The sequence below is a fragment of the Glycine max genome, chromosome 8 (assembly GCF_000004515.6).
Source record: "Glycine max cultivar Williams 82 chromosome 8, Glycine_max_v4.0, whole genome shotgun sequence".
Taxonomy (NCBI): domain Eukaryota; kingdom Viridiplantae; phylum Streptophyta; class Magnoliopsida; order Fabales; family Fabaceae; genus Glycine; species Glycine max.
The window spans coordinates 6,740,715-6,761,358 of record NC_038244.2 but is presented as its reverse complement, the minus strand read 5'-3'; the positions used below and the strand labels follow the sequence as shown (position 1 = coordinate 6,761,358).

The 20,644-nt window shown below is 29.0% G+C and overlaps 2 protein-coding genes across 2 annotated transcripts; one reads left to right on the top strand and one right to left on the bottom strand.

The window, feature by feature from the left end:
* The first annotated feature begins 5,209 nt into the window (after positions 1–5,209).
* On the top strand, positions 5,210–11,585 carry LOC100783586 (homeobox-leucine zipper protein HDG11). Its single transcript, XM_041018428.1, has 10 exons — positions 5,210–5,310; positions 7,470–7,548; positions 7,693–7,884; positions 8,075–8,872; positions 8,995–9,096; positions 9,202–9,408; positions 9,905–10,085; positions 10,198–10,469; positions 10,571–10,660; positions 11,205–11,585. Exons 1-10 carry the CDS (start codon positions 5,210–5,212, stop codon positions 11,583–11,585), a joined length of 2,403 nt encoding a protein of 800 aa, XP_040874362.1.
* A 1,276-nt stretch (positions 11,586–12,861) lies between these two features.
* Positions 12,862–18,899, bottom strand: LOC100783053 (homeobox-leucine zipper protein HDG12). Its single transcript, XM_006584986.2, has 9 exons — positions 18,843–18,899; positions 16,790–16,981; positions 15,936–16,682; positions 15,725–15,826; positions 15,427–15,630; positions 14,685–14,868; positions 14,268–14,542; positions 14,070–14,159; positions 12,862–13,230 (listed from the first exon to the last, which is right to left on the bottom strand). Exons 1-9 carry the CDS (start codon positions 18,897–18,899, stop codon positions 12,862–12,864), a joined length of 2,220 nt encoding a protein of 739 aa, XP_006585049.2.
* Positions 18,900–20,644: the final 1,745 nt, after the last annotated feature.

Genomic DNA, 20,644 nt, shown 5'->3' with positions numbered 1-20,644 from the left:
TCTATCTTTTTCCCTATGCATGTACTTTACTATTATCTTCTTGGTGATTTTTTAAACTCTTATTGGAAATTTGTAAAAAAAAAACTCTTATTTGGAAACAACTTATGTTTTATTTTAAAATCAATTATTATTAAAATTTCATTGATGAGAACAAAGAAGATAGGAAAAAATGAGATGGATGATTTTGATCCTACATTAACCTAATTTTTTTTGTTTTTACATGTCTATGTTATTCATTGTTCTCAGTGGAAGGTATAGTGCACCAGGCTCAATGTTTAATTGTGCTCAAAATGAATAATTGTCACATATGTATTGCTACAACTTACAAGTAGACTAATTATTTATGGCCTATATATGTAGTATGCAGATCCATCATCTAATAATTAATTTATTGGGATTTCATGTCTTTCATTCAACATGTTTTTGATAATTAAGTGTCATTTTACTAATATCTTTTGTTGATATATTACGTCTATTTTTGATAGGTTTCATTTGTGGAGCAGGTGGGAAGTGGGTGACAATGCAAGATGCAAAAACCACCGGCTTTTCATTTGTGGCAATAGTGCATATGGAGCTGAAAGATGGGTTATGACACTTGAAAGAATGTGTGAGAGGTTTGCAAGCGCCTCAGCTGAAACTATATACATGCATACCTAGTTGTGAGGCTGAAGGAGAGGTTGGTTACTCTTTGTTTTCTTTGCTCCATCCAAATCCTTGCTGCTCATCTTTAATTTACTTATTAATTTAATTTGTGATCTATTATTATGTATTTATCTCTAAGTCTATGCTATTCATTCTTCTCAGTGATTAGATCACCTGACGGAAGAAGAAACATAATGCACCTAACTCACTCTATGGTTAAAATGTTTTGTGGGAATTTGGACATGAAAGATGACAAAAACTTCCCACATTTAACCAGGATGAATAATGGTGGGACTAGGTTATCTAGATCTGTTCGGGTGAATCACACAAAGCCAGATGAGCCTAAAGACATGCTACCTGCTTTTGACTTCCGCTCTCTCCACAGAATGTTTTTGACTGCTTAACAAGGAACAAGCTAAGGCTCAAAGTGTAAAATTATGTAGCCCATATTTCATTTAACAGTAAATTTTAATCTTGAATTATAGAATCATTAGTATTTTGGCAGACATGTTTACGTCTAGAGGCTTAGAGTTAAATTTGGCATTCAAATTAGTATTTTGTAGACAATCCATACCCACTATGTGGTTGTTGCAAATACACTTGTATGCTCAACTACTCAGAAAATGAAGTCGCTTTTGATTGCCAAGATTTGTACGGATCTCTTGCTAATGTTAAAACAAAAGATGAATGAAGTTTAAATTCTTAAAGGTGAGATGTATATATGAAACAAATTAAGAAAGTGACAGATCGAAACTCGAATTGAAAGATGGAAGAAGGATTTTTTTTTTTTCTGTTTTTGTTGAAGAAGGGATGAAAGAAGGGGCAGGGCTGAGCCTTCTGGTCGGTGCGACGAGAGGAGGCCAAAAAAATTTAAGAAATTATTGTCGTAAAAAAAGATATTATTTTGTTATTTTGTAACGAAAATAAAATTATATTCTATTTTCACCTCTCTTTATATTTAAATTAACATGTGATAGGTTATTTAAAATGTATTATCATTCATTGTTAGTTTTTTTAGAAAAAAAATTAATTATCTTATAATAATTCAAATGATAATTTATGATTAAATAATAATGTTTACATTATCAAAATATAAATATAATTTTTTAATGTATTATTTCATAAGTCCATATTAAATAAATTTTTAACTTACTGTGACATGTTAACTTTTAATGGATTTATAATAATAGTCTTAAAACACTTTTTTTTTAATAAAATAACTCAACTATAAAAGGAATAAAACTAAATTTTAGTATATTAAAAATTAAAAACAAAATTTTAATAAGAAATTATATTTTATTGGTGTTAGACAATAACAAATGAAACTAATACATTTTCTTTAAGAGAGAAATATAAAATTAAATTAAATTATAAATATAAAATTAATATTTTAAAAATAATATGTAAGTCAATAAAAATAATTATAAAAAATATGATAAATTCCTTTCAAATTTATCCAAATCATTAAATTGAATGATAAAATAAGGATAAATTGAATAGAAGAATGTGATATGGATATCTTTTTGAGATTTATTAAGCTATATTATTTGTTTGATGTTAAAAAAAACCATATCATTTTAATGGAAACTACATGTCTATTTTTTATATCATATATATGTTTATATTTTTAGATACTTTAATATAAAAGGATTTTATTTATCATTTTACCTTGGCCCATAAAATTTGAAGACCGGCCGGCCTTGGGAAGAGAGTTGTGGTGGTGATGTTGTATCGGAGCTCTGATCGGTGGTGCATGGTGATGATGAAGACACAAGGCTTGCGGCACAATCATTTTACAATCTTTTCTCGTCGCGACAATGTTGTTGTTGATGTTCTTGATATGCCCCCGACAGCTGTGGAGACAACTCGCGAAGTTGTCAAAGCCAGTCGTGGCAATGCATGCGCCGCCAGCAAAATTGTTGTCGTAGGAGACTAGGGATTTCACGGAAGCAAAGAGGAGCTAGCTAGTTTTCTTCGAAGTATTAATTACATTTAAATAATTATGAATTTTATTTAAAAATATTAAATCCGTTACATTAATTATCTTTTAATATATCTAACAGTTATAAATATATAATGGACCACTTGATTCACGGTTCCATGGTAGAATTCAGACATTTTTTTTATTGAAATGAGTTAAAAATAAAAATTAATTATCATAATAAGTTGGTTAAGAAAATATTTACTAAAATAAATGATTTTTATCACATAATACATATGAAGCATCATCATACATTTTTTGTTTGTCATTTAATAGGAGAAGTCACTTTAGTATGCTTCATCTTGTTAGATATTTAACGGCTAATGCTACATATTTCTGTTTAATAACTAAATTCATCTCACATTTTCAATCAATTATTATCTGTCAAGGTGATGCAAGATATCTATTAAATTAAACTTTTTATTTTATAACAATTTATTTTTTCTTCAACCAATCATATTTGTGTTATATTGATGTGGTTATTTATAATAAATATAAATATATAATTAATTAAAAAAAAGAAGATTACACATTGTTAGTACAAAATGAAGTAATATGAGTATTTATTTTTATTTGGTTTGGTAATGAAAATTAAAGTAGCATGCATATGTATTTCAATATTGTTATAATATACTACAAATTATGATAAATAAAAATTATTACATTTTTTTTCTTGTTGTATCCCTTTATATACGTTATTATTGTCTAATATTAAATGAAATGTTGACTTTAAAAAAAATCTTTTTGAAACAAAAAAATGATTTAAACCTTAATTTTTTTATATATAATATCTTTTTTTAAAATCTATTTCTACACAATTCTTTCAAGTATCCCAATGACAAGTTTTTTAAGCTTCAATCTATAATAAAAGAGATTTATTTAGTTATAATATTTTTTATCTAAAATATCATTATTATTATTATTTATATGTAAGAATCAAATTAGGAGATTTAATTACACTAATTCATTGAGTTAGACTATTGTGATAAAATATATTATTTTACTAAGCAAATATGTTTTTAAAATAAATAAAAATAAAATTACAAGTGGAACATTGTTATATTTATTGTTTAACCTTTCGTTGATATTTCATTATAAACTTTATAATTATGATATACTCTTCATTTTTTTACTTATATATTTTATAATATTAACTAAAAATTAATAAAATATATAGGAATGAAAATAGAATATAGGAGACTATATTTAAACTTATTTTTTTAAAAATGTTTTTTTAATAAAATAAACAATTTTCTGTTTGGATCAGCTAATTGAGTGAAAATATTTAGTTATTAAATAAGAATATTTAATGTCGATCAAGTCAATGCTAAACCTGACAAGGTAAAATATATGGTGACGATAAAATATATGGTGACGCTTCTTATTTCCTATGCAACAAAAATCACTCATTTCAATAAATATTTTTTTTTATCAACCAATATGGTAATTAGTTTTCATTTTAACGTATGTTGATTAAAAAAAATCGTAGAATCCACCATTTTAAAAATTCACAAAACTTTTAACACAATTATGAAGTTATAAATTGTTTGATCTGTGGGTCACACGTCTATGGGTTGACCATTTCCAACAGACCAAGCCAAAAAAAGCTGAGTTGTATATGTTCTTGACCAGTTTTAAGAGTTTAATTTCTTTTTTTTAGTTAATTATGAGAGTAACATCCATCACCTAAATATGTAATTATAAGTTTTTTAGAAGATGTTAGTTGAAAAAGAAAGTTTTCAGAAGCTGCATATATGGAGAAATAAGAAGACAAATACCAACGAATAAAAGAAAATAAAGGTATTCAAAATTATTTTACGATACCTGTTTTTTTCGATTTTAAAATTGAAAAAAAAATGAAAACTTGTTATTAGCTGGGTTTTTTTTTTGTCAACATGTTATTAGTTGGTGTGACTACTTTTTTTATTTGAATTTGTTTTTGGTCAGGACACGGGATATATGAAATTGAGACTATGGGGTCAAAATTTATGACATCTTATCAAAATTCATGTTGACAGACATGCAATGAAGATTAAATTAAATTCTAATTATTTTGTCCTTGTCTTTCCTTCTTCGATCTTTGGTCTCTCATTACACGTGGCAACATGCAAGAAATCTACCCGTTTAAAAATTTCAATTTATTTAAGATTTTATTCCTAGTTTGATCTTTATCCTATCAGGTTATCACCCACTTTTATAAATGTATTAACTCCTATACATGTTTTTTTTGGGGTTGAGAACCACTTTAATTTTCTTTCATTCTTTATGTCTGGTAAACTTTAAAACTGAAGTCTTTGGAAGAAAAAACCTTCTATAATTGCAAATTTTCAAACTATCTTTTCTCTCAAATATGGTATTCTTCCAACACAGATTGTTTTACTTTCCATAGCCGTTTCCGCTGATAGGTGATAAATGCTGTAGTGAGGGAAAAAGTACACATTTATTTCAACATTTGACAACATCCTTTAAGATCAGACAATGGGCATTTATAAGCGAACGGAAGTTCACACTTATAAGAGTTAAAAACATTAAGGCTTTAGTCGGTGGCTCTTTGCAGATACATTTCCATACCAAGGTTGACAAGAAATGAGTGCTTCAAAATCAGGTGGTGGATCAGGTCGTGGTCAACAAGGTGATTACCATTGGCGTAATCGTCATGGTCGCGATAAGGTTGCTAGACTTGAGGAGTAAGATAATCGATCCTCTATTCACAACATTTTTTTTCTCCCTCTTTCTTATCTTTGTGTGTTTTTTTAGTCTCTTTCTTTTCAATGGAAGCCTATTAATTTTAGGGTTCAAGGGTTAAGAAAGGTTAGCTTTTTGTGAAAATTTGAGGAATTGCCTATGCCGACTTTGCGATTATAGTTTACACTTTTCACAAAATCATGCAAGAAGTTATTTCATAATTCAATCTTAATTTTTGTATGAAAAATGGTTGCAGCATGTATACTACTTTTGTCTCTCTAAAATACATCTTTGTAGCAATTTACTTGTCTGTTTGTATAAATTACTTTTTTGAATTAATTATTTTTTTATGAATATATCCTTAATTACTCCCTCTATTTCTTTTTAATTGTAATAATTTTGAAGAAAAAATGTTTCTTTTTATTTGTAATTAAAGTTTAAGATTATTTGTTGTCAATTACTACTATATCTTTACCCACATTAATTATTTTACATATTTTTAAATGAATAATTAAATATTTCAAAGATGAAATAATTACTTATTGGTCAGTAATTTGGTGGATATATAGAAACGTACAGAATAGCTATTAGTGCAGAGAGAAATAAATGTATTGGGAAAGTAAATTCACAATGGGTGAGTGCAAACAAACTTTAAACGGCAGTTCATTAGAAACAGAGAGTATTTTATAATTTTTGTAGTCAATAAATAGTAAATACTATTAATGAACATAAATTCATTCTTTTTCTTCTATGTATATATCAAGGAAAATTACTAACACACATTAATAATTAATTAATTAGGTAAAAAAAGTGAGATGATGAGATCCAATAATTTTAAGAATAATTTTAAAAAATGTATATTTTAACAAAATAATATTATCAATTAAATTAATCAATTTGTTTAATTCTTGTAAACTAGTTAAAAAGTTTTTATATATAGGAAAAACAATAGTATTCTCTAATACACTCTTTATTATAGAGTGAAATTTATTAAAAATCATAAAAAATTATAGATTTTTACGTCTTATTTAATGAGTTCATTTAAAATTTTATAGATTGGAATAAATCTAAAACAATGGAAAAAAAGTGTGCTTGTGATCCTCCTTTTGTACTATTTATTTAAGTATTTTAATGTCTTTTTGCCATATTATTTATTATATTTTTTCTTTTAATATTTTCTTTACTTTCATGCACATATGACCTTTTAGAGGGGTGTCAAACAATATTTTTGCGCTTCTAATTCAATGTTTTTCAATTTTAACGAGTTTCAAGTTATTATCCCCGTTATCGGATGAGTAATTAACTTCTCATAATCAATTTTGTTGGACAATCATATTTTTATATGTCGTCATCAAACAATTTAAGCATTAAGTTTTAAGGGGACTTAATTCTTTTGTTGCTCTTTAGCTGCAAACATTGCCCATTATTTTTTCTCTTGATTTGAAAAGTCGACAAACATGGTCTCTTTCTTTTTATTAGTAATTAATTCTTTATTTTCTTATCTTTCTAAAATTTTGAATCATTGTCTTTAGTTCCTGTAAAATGATTTTATTTTTGTTTCGGTCAATAAGCATTAACAGAGAGATATATTGGGTTATGTAAAATATTTTTATTTTCTTTGATTATTATCCCGCAAAATCTGATTTGGTCCCTAGTTTTATCTGAGAAATTTTAAGGTAAATAAATTATATTTATTTTAAGGATATGTATCATCAAGATAATACTTGACCAGAGAACAGTACTAAAAACACAAAAAAAAAAAACACTGAATCCATGTTTTGTTAAAAAATGCATACATTCATAGACATAAAATAGGTAATTTATCAAAATTTTAAATCTAACTAGTAACTAGCTTTGTCAATTTCTTGGGTTTGTGACCTGTTAGCAATTTCTTTCTGAATTGTCTTCTGATACATAACATACTGCTTAGATATCCTTCATGTATTTATTGATGCCTATATATGCAAATTAAATACACTTGCGTGTTTTCTTGTCTCGTTAATTATGGATTTCATTCATATATTAATTGTTTGTATCTCTGCTACATAAATATATCCTAAATATTGATGCATAGTATTTTTCTTTTTTGGTATTTGATATTTATAACTATCTCACAATAATTTTGACTAGCTAATTGATATTTTCATTTTTTGAAATACAGAATATTCAAGGAATGCACACATCCAAATGAAGTGCGACGCCGTCAAATAGGCGAGGAGCTCGGGCTTGATCCTGAACAAGTAAAATTTTGGTTTCAAAACAAGAAGACGCATATAAGGGTATTTTTTTTCATCATACTTCATTTTTAATGACAATTATCTTACATCCTTAGCTAAATAATAATCTGCTGATCATTTTATACGTCAATTTCATGCAATTTTCAGACTATAAATGAGCGATTAGATACAGATGCTCTTCGGCTTGAGAATGAAAGGATACAATCGGAAAACAACAAAATGAGAGAGACTTTGGAGAATCTTTCATGCGGATCTTGTGGGGGTCGAGCCATGGAACCAGTAAAGCATCAACTTTCCTTGCAAGTCTTAAGGGGGGAAAATATTCTATTAACTAAAGAGGTTAGTAAATTATTTTGTAAAATTCATTTAGACCAAGGTGAGTCACATATTTCAAATAAGATCAATTTTTGATTTATTGGAAGACACCCATAACATAGGACAAAAAAAATCTATTTTATTTAATTGATTATCCTACACACTAATGATTAATTCATTATTAATTGATATTCATTTATTACTTGTTTTTCAGTGCGAGAGGATAACCTCACTTATGGCAAACAATGGGATAAATATTAATCCAGCACTACTTCCTGTCCTTCCTTCTTCTTCATCACATGATGCCTTAGGAGGAAGTTTACTAAATCAACCAGTTGGAATTCCTGCTCATAATCAATTCATTTCTAACCATGATAACCATTATATTCCTGCCGCAATTCCAACTCCTTTTCAGGATAATCCTATTGTTAGCCCTCCTAGCCATAATCAAGACATTAACCCTGCTCCTACCATTGATCAACACATTCCTACTCTTGATGATCCCACTCTCATTGGAGATAATTCTCCTTTGATTTCAAGTTTTGATTATAATATTCCAGCTTTGGTTACTGCTCTTGATCGAAATCTTCCCGCAATGATTCATCCTCACGATCAAAATAATAGCATTCCTTCCGCTGAGAAAGAAATTCATCAAGTGTCTAACAATTCAAACAATAACCTTTCTGCTCTAGAGTTGGATGCAGTTCAAATTCTAAACAATGATATGTTACCCCAACCAATGAAGAGCCTAAGTAAAGATATGGATAGTGTACAAATGTTGAAGATTGCAGAAGATGCAATGGAAGAATTGATGAAACTTCTCAGTTTGAACGAGCCCTTCTGGTTTAGATCTTTACTAGATGGGAAATTCAATCTTCGGCATGATTGCTACAAAAGGATATTTGGTAGGAGCAATTGCTTAAGTGGACCTCATGTACGAATGGAATCGTCGAAAGATTCACGAGTTGTGAAAATGAGTGGGGCACAACTCGTTGAAATGTTCTTAAATTCGGTTAGCTCTTCTAACCCTTCTTATTTTGTCAAATATTTTATGGTTATTATCTACATATTTGAAATATAGATACTCATAACGATAATGATATATTGATATGTATTATACTCTAATCTTTCTAGGACAAATGGGTTGATCTATTCCCAACAATTGTTAAAAAAGCTCAAACAATTCAAGTACTTGAAAGTGGTTCATCAGGAAACCGAAATGGAGCTCTACAGTTGGTATGTGTCCCTGAAAACCTTGCTTTATGTCATTTTTTTTCTTTCCTTTTTTCACAATCACTTTGAATTAGGTGATAATAAGCAAGGACTCTTTAATTTGCACAGGTGAATGCAGAAATGCACATTCTTTCACATTTGGTTCCGAGTCGGGAATTTCTCTTCCTTCGTTATTGTAAACAAATTGAAGTAGGTATATGGGCCATAGGGGATGTGTCAATTGATTCTTCAACATACAAAACTACTGTTTCTCACGCTCGAAGGCTTCCATCTGGATGCCTGATTCAAGAAAAGTCGTCTGAGGGATTGTGCATGGTAAATTAGTAAAATACATTAACTTTTACATATCCTTTTTCGCTTGGATCCTTTTAACAACAACTTTTTTTTCTTTTTAATTTACAATTACAACTAATTATTTTTTCTTTCTTTTTTCTCATTTCTCTTCCTCGCGTCCATCTCACACCGTGAGAATCAATTTTTAATTACATTGCTGAAATAGAATAACTAAATATAGACATGTTTACTTATGCTCAAAATGAATAAATGTCACATATATATTGTTACAACTTACTAGGTGACTAATTATTTATGGCCTATATGCAATATGCAGATCCATCTAATAATTAATTTACTGGGACTTCATGTCTTTCATTCAACTTGTTTTTGAGAATTAAAAGTTGTTTTCATTCATTGCTAGCTCCACTGTTTGTAGGGTATTGTTGAACCTCGATCATATCCTTTCTTTGGATGCTCTAATCGCATGCAAGTCAAAACAAACTTTTGTTGATACTACTACGTCTAATTTTGATAGGTTTCATGGATGGAGCACGTGGAAGTGAATGAAAAGATGCAAACCCACAATCTTTTCAGAGATACTATTTGTGGGAATAACGCATATGGAGCAGACAGATGGGTTATGACCCTTGAAAGAATGTGCGAAAGGTTTGCAAGCTACTCAGCTAAAACTATACCTAGTTGTGAGACTGGAGGAGGTTGGTTACTCTTTATTTTCTTTGCTCGATCCAAAGTTATTCTAATTTTAATTTATTTAATTTGTGATCATTATTATTTGTTCATATCTAAGTCCGCTGTTCATTTTCTCAGTTGTTAGATCGCCCGACGTAAAAAGAAACATAATGCACCTAACGCATCGTATGGTGAAAATGTTTTGTGGGAATTTGGACATGCAAGACAATCCAAATTTCCCAAATTTAACCCGGATGAACAACAATGGGGTTAAGTTATCCATTCGCGTGAATCACACAGGGCCAAATGAGCCTAAAGGCACGATCATTGGTGCTGCTATCTGCTTTCGGGTTCCACTCTCTCCACAAATTGTTTTCGATAACTTGATAGACAACAACAAACGAGCCAAGGTTCAAAGCCTAAAATTCATATACATGTATTCTATTTGTTACTAAATTTCAATCTTGCATTACAGAACCATTAATATACTTTCATAATATTTTCGTTGTAGTGGGATACTCTATGCGATGGAAGTGCAGGGCACGAGATTCAACGAATCTCAACTGGAAGCAATCCTGGAAATTGTATTTCAATCATGCGGGTACATACTTGTTATATCTATTTCATATATAATTTTAACTTGTTAGAGTGAAATAATTTTTTAACTTAATTTTGGTTAAAAGGGAGTTATAGTGAAATAATTTGGAATTAGAAGCATTTCGTAGATTGTTTTGATGCTGCTAATAATTATAATTGTACAACATTAAGTTGGCCTTAATTAGTAGAACTGATTTGAGGCGCATGCTATCACTATAGACGTGAATCTCTTTAGAAACATTACTCCATACACATTAAGGATGTGGCAAAAAAAATATATGTTTAATGCTTAAAATAAATACTAGAATAAGAGTTGTTGGTTCTTTGGTTAAATTTATTGAATAATGATACATTCACAATAAGCTTTTACATATACTACTTTTATATTTATTTTTTCCTCTATTTCTTTTCATCATATCAATCATCTTATCTATTTTTTTTTTTCATATCTCTCTTTTAAATTTTGAACTTTGGTTTACAATATTTATAAATGATCGAGTATTATCATCCAAATTCATTTCAATTAATTGTTCATATATGTGGTGCAGCCTTTCATCCCTAAAGAGAACAATATGGTGATTCTCCAAGAAAGTTATGTAGATGCTTTGGGATCCATGTTGGTATTCGCTCCTTTTTATATGGAAGGATTGGATTTGATCATGAAGGGAGAAGACTCATCACTGTTTCCGATTCTTCCCTCTGGCCTTACCATATCTTGGGATTACCAATCAAATAAAGTTCCTGAAGGACAATCTGGACAAGTTGGTCAATCAAGGGGTTCGTTGGTGACTCTAATGTTTCAACTTTTGGCATCCAGTACATCTAAAATAGATAATGTAGACATGAAATTAATAGGTTCTATTAATACACTCGTGACCTCAACTGTGGAGAAAATTAAAGATGCTTTGAATTGCTCAAATTCGAAGTAATATATTTTCAAGATGTACTTTAGTTTTGGAATAAAGACAACATGGAGTTTTGGCTAATGTTCTACATTGTATTCAACATTTGCTTGTGGATGTATTCAAAGAATATGGTTATTTACTTGTAATGAGTATTAACCAATTATTTATAATATACTTTTTGAATTATTATTTATATTAATTATGAATATCATATATATATTAACTTAATTTGACTAATTGATTGGTCGTACTAAGACTTATGTTTTGAATGACCTGGATCTGGATTGAGTTATTGTCGAGAATCAACAAAACAAAATCCTTTCTTTATGAACGCATATATAATAAACATTATTTAGAAACAAAAATAAACGTAAAAAATAGAAACAAAATGTCAAATTTGAAAGCTTCTTAATGTAAACAATGAAAATCATGAGCCCAGCTAGTTAACAAAATATCTCATAAAAAAATTGCAAAATTTGTCTCTCTTTCTCAATAGGATCACTAAAGAATCTTATCCACTCATATGGTAAGAGCATAGGCCCAAAGGACTTATCTGTGACGTACTCCGCATGCTCCTCAAGATACAACAACAGGAGTGTCACGAAAACTGAGGCAACAAAATCTAGCAAGCGAAAAATAAATCCAGGAAAAAAGAAAAGAGAAGAATTTCGTAAAGTAGGTGTGGAATGAAGTGTTTAGCATATAGGGCATTCTTAGATCAAATTATTTAATGTTAGTTAATAATGAGATTTTCGGGTAGGCTTTGAGTTTCAAAAATAAATTAAAAAAGTACACCAAAATAATTTACTAAATCACAATATAATATAACTTAATGAAAATTATATATCATATATAACTTAAATGAAAGATCAAAATTGCAAATATATTTACTATTATTACCAAATAAAAATATAATATTATAAAATCAAATAAAAAATAACTTATACTTTTCAATATTATATATCTTAATATAACTTATTTCTTAGTTTTATATATCATATGATGTCTTACGAGGTGATGTCTAATAACAAATCCATCAATTAATTAGATTAAATTAATAATTTTCATAATTGATATATATATATATATATAATAATTAAAAAATATTTTATAATTAATTAATCCAAATCTACAAATAAATAATACAATTATTTTTTGTAAATATCTTGCAAGCAGATGTTCTACTTCTAGTAACTTCAAACATTTTTTTTTTGGTGAATTTCTTAAAAGTAGAGTGGTATCTGCCAACAGTTTAGAATAACAATAACAAAATCTTTCATTTTCTTCCTTCCAAAATTGTTTAATTGGAACAATTCAAAGCAGCTTTAATTTTCTCCACTGTTGAGGACACAAGTGTAGTGACAGAACCTACAAATTCCATGTCTATCATGTCCATGCTAGGAGTACTAGAAGCTAGAACTTGTAACATTAGAGTAACCAATGAACCTTTTGACACCACTTGTCTAGATTGTCCTTCAAAAGCATTTGAATGACCATCCCCAGATATGGTAAAGCCAGAGGGAAGAACCAACAACTGTGACGTGTCTTCTCCCCTCATGGCAAAATTCATTGTCTCCGTATCAAAAGCTGAGTATACCATCATAGATCCCAAACCATCTGCATAACTTTCTTGAAGAACTATCATATTGTTATCACTGGGGCCAAGAGCCTGCACCACACGAATAATTGAAATGAATTTGGATAACACTACTCATACATAAGTTTTGTAGAACAAAGTTTAAAATTGAAGAGAGGAAGAAAAAAAAGAAAAAGGTATTCGATAAGTTATATGATGAAAAGAGATAGAGAAACAAAAAATTATAAAAGGTGTTGTAAAATCTTATTGTAAGTGTATCATTATTCAATTAATTTACTTGAAGTGACAACAATAACCATTCAACTATATTTATTCTAAGCATTAAACATCAATCTTTTGGTCACACCCTTAATGTGTGTCGTTTCTAAAGAGAATCACGTGTATATATAGTGATAACATTCCTCAAAGATATATAGCATCAATTAACCCACCATGTTTTGTACTATATGATATATGATCGACAAGAAAGAAAGAAAAAAGTGATGCAGTATGTTACTCTTATTTTCTTATCAAGTCTGGTTTTTTCTTATTTTAATTTTTTTATGATAAAATATAAGAGAAGCTTAACTGAAGAGTACTAATTATTAGAGAAGTACACATTAAAATAATACTAAAAAATGCTCATATTTTGTTTGGTACTATATAAAATATTCATACATAACAAGTTGCAAAATCTAATGTAGATACGCTATGTTATTTTAATTACATCAAATTATCACACTTTTTTAAATCTTTATTGACTCAGAAACACATTATTTTATCAGTTTCAATAATGAGTTTAACTTATAAACACATGTTGTAATTATTTATTTTTATGGTGATATAAACTAATTGAAATATATACTAATTTAGTTCTGTCTATAGCATTGAAACATGCATGAAACTGAAATAGAAAATAGCAAGTATGCTACCTTCGTAATTGAAATGAAATTTCCTGGATTATTTCCAGTTGAGATGCGTTGAATCTCGTGCCCTGGCTTTCCATACCAAAAAGGTTCCCACTACAAAGAAAGAAAAGAAAAAAAAATAAAAGTATTAATGATTGTGTAATGCAAGAATAGAATTTACTATGAAATAAAACATATGCTTTATAATTTTGGGTTTTGAACCTTAGCTCGTTTCTTGTTGTCTATCAAGAAGTCAAAAACATTTTCTGGAGAGTGCGGAAGTAGAAAAGAGGTAGCAGCACTGAGAATCAAGCCTTGTGGCACATCTTGTTCTGAGTTATTCTTGCGAACAATTATTGTAACCTCACCATTATTCATCATCCTCGTTAAATATGGGAAGTTCTCACAATCTGACACGTCTAAAGTGCGGCAAAAAGTCTTAACCATTCGATGAGCCAAGTGCATCACACTCTTCTTTCCTTCAAGTGATAAAATGGCTGAGAACAACGAATATCATAGACTTAGATATGAACAAATAATAAAAAAATATAGGTCGCATATTAAATAAACTAAATTAATATAGCATAGAGTTACGTATGGGTAGAAGTTTGGGAGCAAAAATAACGAAGAGTAACCAACCTTCTCCAGACTCGTCACAACTGGGTATAGTTTCAGCTGAAGCGCATGCAAATCTCTCACACATTCTTTTAAGTGTCGAAAGCCATCTTTCTGCTCCATATGCATTATTGCAACAAATAACATCAGTGAAAAGCTGGTGAGTTTGCATCTTATCATCCACTTCCACGTGCTCCACCCAAGAAACCTATTAGAATTAAACTAGACATCAACAAATGTTTGTTTTAACTTGCATAGTGTTACATAGAGCATCAAAATTGAGGAAATATGATGTATGATCAAGGTTCAACAATACTTAGTTTCTTTGAAAAATATTTTTATCAAAATTTATGTCAAGATTTTAGCTAGTAGGCTAGTAGCACTTAATTCTCAAAAATAATTAAGCTAAATTGAGCATAAATATGTGACATTCACTAATCCATTTTTAGCATACATAAGTAAACATGTTTGTATCTTGTTATATTCTATTTCAGAAATGTAATTCAAAATTGATTCTCTCACACCCCATCATGAGATTTTTTTTTAAAAGCAAAAGAATGATATCACAATAGGAAAACTAAACCCCATCATGAGATATGATATGGACATGAGGAAAAGAAATAAGAAAAAGAAAACAAGGGAAAAATAAGAGACTTAATGAGTAATTTGACTGGAAAAGAAAAGGGAAAAGTGAATGCTAAAAGTATATAATTAGAGAAGAGACATATGTAAAGTCAAAATTAATGTAATTTAATTACAAACTTACCTTGCACAATCCGTGATTCATTTCTTGAATGAGGCATCCAGATGGACGCCTCCAAATGCGAGGAACAATGGTTTTGTATTCTAAGGAATCAATTGACACATCCCCTATCACCCACACACCTTCTTTAATTTGTTTACAATAACGAAGGAAGTAGAATTGTCGAGTTGGAACCAAATGTGAAAGAATGTGCATTTCTGCATTAATCTGTATCAATAGTCCTCACTTATCACCTAATTCGAAGTGATTGTAGCAAAGGAAAAAGATAGTCACATAAAGCAAAGTTTTCAAGGAAACATACCAACAACAAAGCTCCACTTCGATTTCCTACCAAACCGTTTTCGAGTACTTGAATTGTTTGGGCTTTTGTAACAATTGTTGGGAACAGATCAACCCATTTTTCCTAGAAAGATTAGACTATGTATATCATAATCTTTATTATCAAGTATCTACATTTCAAATATGTAGATAACTAATAAAATTTTGACAGAATAAGGGATAAAAGAGCTAACCAAATTCATAAACATTTGAACAAGTTGTTCCGCATTCATGTCCACTATTCGTGAATCTTTTGAGGATTCTATCCGTGCATGAGGTCCAGGTAAGCAATGTCTCCTACCAAGTATGCTTTGGTAATTATCACGTTTAAGAACTAACTTCCAGTCATGTATAGACCAGAAGGGTTGGTTCATATCCAAAAGCTTAATTAACTCTTCGATTGCATTATTTGCAATTTGTGACATCATTGCATTGTCCAGGTCTATCCTTTGGTTAATGATAGATTGGAATATCAAATCATTGTTCAAAATTCCGCGCAATGCATCCAATTCTTGATCAAGATCCTTGGGCATATGATCCTGAGGAAGGGTAGAAGTATCTTGACCAAGAGGTGGAATATCTTGATCCAATGTGGCAAGAGTGGGAAGATGAGGAATATCTTGACCAAGCCAAGGATCACTAGCAAGAGCTGGAATAGAGTGATCAACCGCAAGAACACTAGCAGGAGTAGGAATACAATAATCAAGTGCAACATCATCACTAGGAGGATCAGGAATATAGCAATCAAGAGCAGGAGCTGGAGCAGGAATATCTTGATTGAAACCAGGAGTACTAAGAACATGACTATGTTGATAAGGAGAAGGAAGTCCAACTATTGGGTTTAGCAATCTTCCTCCTGAGGTATCATATGAAGAAGAAGAAGGAAGTGGTAGATCCGTATTTACCCCATTGTTTTCCAAAAGTGCATACACTCTCTCATACTGAAAAATAATTCATAAAATATTGTCAATTAAAAACGAATGAATCATTGATGTGGGTGTGTTATTCACATCACAAGAGAATCAATTAAATAAAAGAGTTTACTTGCCTCTTTAGCTAATTGAATATTTTTTGCCTTTAATGATTGCAATTGAAGTTTTCGCTCTACTGATCCCACGGGTAGACCCCCACAAGATAAGCAGAATGCATTCTGCAGAGACTCTCTCATTAATAGGTTTTCTGATTGTATGTTTTCATTCTCACGCCGAAGAGCATTGTTATCTATTCGCTCACTTATAGCCTGAAAATTACACAAAACTAGTGTATAAATAATTGTCCTTAAAAATGAAGCATCATAAAGAAAATAATAGACTACCTTTAGTTTAGTCTTCCTATTTTGAAACCAAAATTTGACTTGATTTAGACTAAGCTCTAGCTCCTCACTTATTTGACGGCGTCGATTTTCATTCGGATATGGGCATTCCCTGAAGATTCTGTGTTTCAAAAATGAAAATATTAATTAGCTAGTTCACAATATTAATATTGAGAGTTAAATATCAAATACCAAAAAAGTTTAAATGTATCAATAATTACGGAACAAAGATACGAACAATGTACACAAGTCTAGTTATGAAATAGGCAGGTTACATGCCTAAATGATGAATGAAATCCATAATTAACAAGACAAGAAAACATGTAAGCATATTTGCATATATAAACATCAATAGAATACATGAAAGGATGTCTAAATAGTATGTCATGTTATATCTAAAAATCTAAAAGATATGCCAATTCACAAGTTTCTAAGGGCACACAAACCCAAGAAATTGACAAGGCTATGGAGATTTAAACTTGGGATAAATCACCTAACCGTACAGCATGTTCAACTCCAGCATAATTGGAATTGCAATGTGATTTTAACATTCCCAAAACTTTAATGTCACAAATGCAATTGAAGTTTCAAATCAAATTTGAAACTTTGATAAATGCATCTATATAGTGCCATCTTGTAAGATTTTTTATTCATGACATATAAGGAACTAGAGTGAGGTACATTAATTATCAATATATACATTTAACGAGGGGCTAAATACAACAAAATACTCTGATTAATTAACAGAAGAAGAGAACTTTCATTAAACTTTAATTTAAGCAAACTAACAAAGGTGTGAAAAAAAATTAGGGTGTATCTCGACTAAATTGCAAGATATCTTTCATTATTTTGGGGAGCTACACATTTTTCATAAATAACTGTACAAGTATTTAAGCATATATACAAAATCTTGCAAACTATCAACATGCAAATTACAATGCCAACTTGAAAGTAAAAAGAATGGAAAATAAAAATCCATCATGAATAAATTAATAAACAAGGCATACAATTAATTCATATACTTAACCAGAAGTAAGCTTTTAATCCAAAAAAATATTGAAAATGAAAAACAAACGATCATAATCATTGGATAATCATAATCAAAGAATAACCAACACTAGTTGATGACTTGGATGATGAAATCCAGGTGGATAGGTTCTAGTGGGGGAAAAAAACAAGCATTAGAAAAACTCGATCCCACTCAAGCATATCATAAAAAAGAGGCACAAAATGTTTGTGGTATTTTCAAACCATGAAAAAAATGGATGATGGATGCAGCTAATTAAGGAACGTCAAAGGCTCAAAGCTTTATGCTTAAAAGAAATTTAGGAAAAGATTAAACCGAATTTTTTTTTGAAAAGTTATTAATTATTCTCATCCAATAAAGGGGAAAAACCTTGGAACTCGTTAAAAATAAAATGAAAAAGATTGAATTACGAAGGATAAATATTGTTTGACACCTCTCTAAAAGGAAATACGTTTTTGTGAAGAGATATGAAAAGAAAACAATATAATAATTAATGTGCTAAAAAATAAAAATACTTAAAATAAATATAAAAAATAAGAGTGTAAAAGAATTAAAATTAAATTATGAAATATAACTTCTTATGTGATTATGTGAAAAGTACATATTATTGTTTCTGTTTCATACATTCATAAAGGTGACACTTTTCTTATCTTTCAACCCTAAAACAGGAATCTACTGAAACCTAGATTTAAAAAAGAAAAAAAGAAAAAAAAAGTTTTCAAGAACAAAGGATTGGTGATCTTACGCTTCGAGTTTAGATACCGTAGCATGATTGAGACGATTACCACGACCTGAACCACCCAAGTTTGAAGGATACATTCTTTTAACCTTAATGAGAAAATGTAACAACAAAGATGACTAAAGTTTTTTTTTTTCTTTCTAACTCTTGATGCGTACGTGTGTGAGAATGTGAACTCTTAAAATGCTTATATAAGCCGATTCATCTAAGCTTAGAGGGAGTTGACTAGTACAAGTTTGTCTCCACAACGGTCAATTCCAAAATTGATAAAACTCAAAATGAGAAAGCATTCATCCTATTATTACTTTTTGGGCATATTAAAAGATTTTTATTTTTATTTTGAGATGAGGATACATAGAATTGTGTAAATATTTTTCTGTAAAGCACCTAAGAGTACCATATTTGAGAAAACATAATTTGGAAAATATAATTTTGTTTTGGAAGGTTTTCAAACTAGGAATAAAATTTACAAAATATATTGAATTTTTTAAATGCGTAGATATCTTGTTTGGTTTTTTTGCACGTGTAACGGAAGACGAAAGATTGACAAAGGGGAAGAAAACGACAAGGTTTAAATATAATTTTACCAATTCATTGCACGGGAGTCAATTGTCTTTTCATAAGATACCATAAATTTGAACCCATATAATTTCAATTTTATATATTTTTCGGACCAAAAACAAAGTCAAATAAAAAAATGATCAACAATCAACCAATAACATGTGCTTGATATATTTTTCAATTTTATAAAATAAAAAAACTAGTTTTTATATAGGTATGGTAAAATAATTTTTCATACTTTCATTTTTTTTATTCCTTGTTATTTGTCGTCTTATTTCTCCGTGCATTCATTTTCTGAAAATTTATTTCTACATGTGTGTGATGTACTCTTAAATTGACCGGGAATCATATACAAGTCAATTATTGGGCTTGGTCTGTAACTAGTCAACCCATAGCCTAACGCCCTAACCCATAGGTCAAATAAAAAAATATTTAATCAACATTTTATTCTATAACTTCATAATTTTGTTACAAGTTTTTATTTTTTTTTTAAAAAATCATTTTCATAATTTTCTAATATTTAATCAAATCTTGCGTAAATATGAAAGTTAAAAATATATTATCATAACAAATTATTTGAATTTTTTATCATAACTTTTAATGAAATATACTATCTCAAAGCGTTTAGGTAAAATAAAATAAATACTTTCATATTTAATAATCCCCAAATACAAAGTTATTAATTACGATGCAAACACTTCAAAAATCTCATAAACAAATATGGAAAATTAATTACAATATATGTTATTAAATACTCGTCCCAAAATAAGTTTCGTATTTTAAAAAAATTATCCTAAAATAATATGAAGTTATAGAATTTACCCTAAAATTAGAAAATAATAAATTTAGTTATTTGTATTAAATATGTCAATTATTTTTACTATTATTTTAAAATTATTTTTTCTTATCTCTCTATTTACTTAATTATTTCACAATAATGTTTAGAGAATATATATTTAGAAATTAGAAAAGAGTCTTATAAAATATTCAAATAAATTTATGAAAAAAGATCTTATAATTATAAATGGAGGAAATATTTCTAACAATTTTTTTAATGTAATATTAATAATGATGTCAGTTTTGTAAAATTATTATTATTTATTTATTTATTAATTTTTCTTTATCTATGTAAAATAGCATTGGATAATACTTTTTTGGGATAAAGAGAGTACTATATTTATTAAATGAAATGTAAAATTAATTTAATAATATTATTAAATAATTATATTCATTAAATTTAATTTATTATAATTATTAAATATGT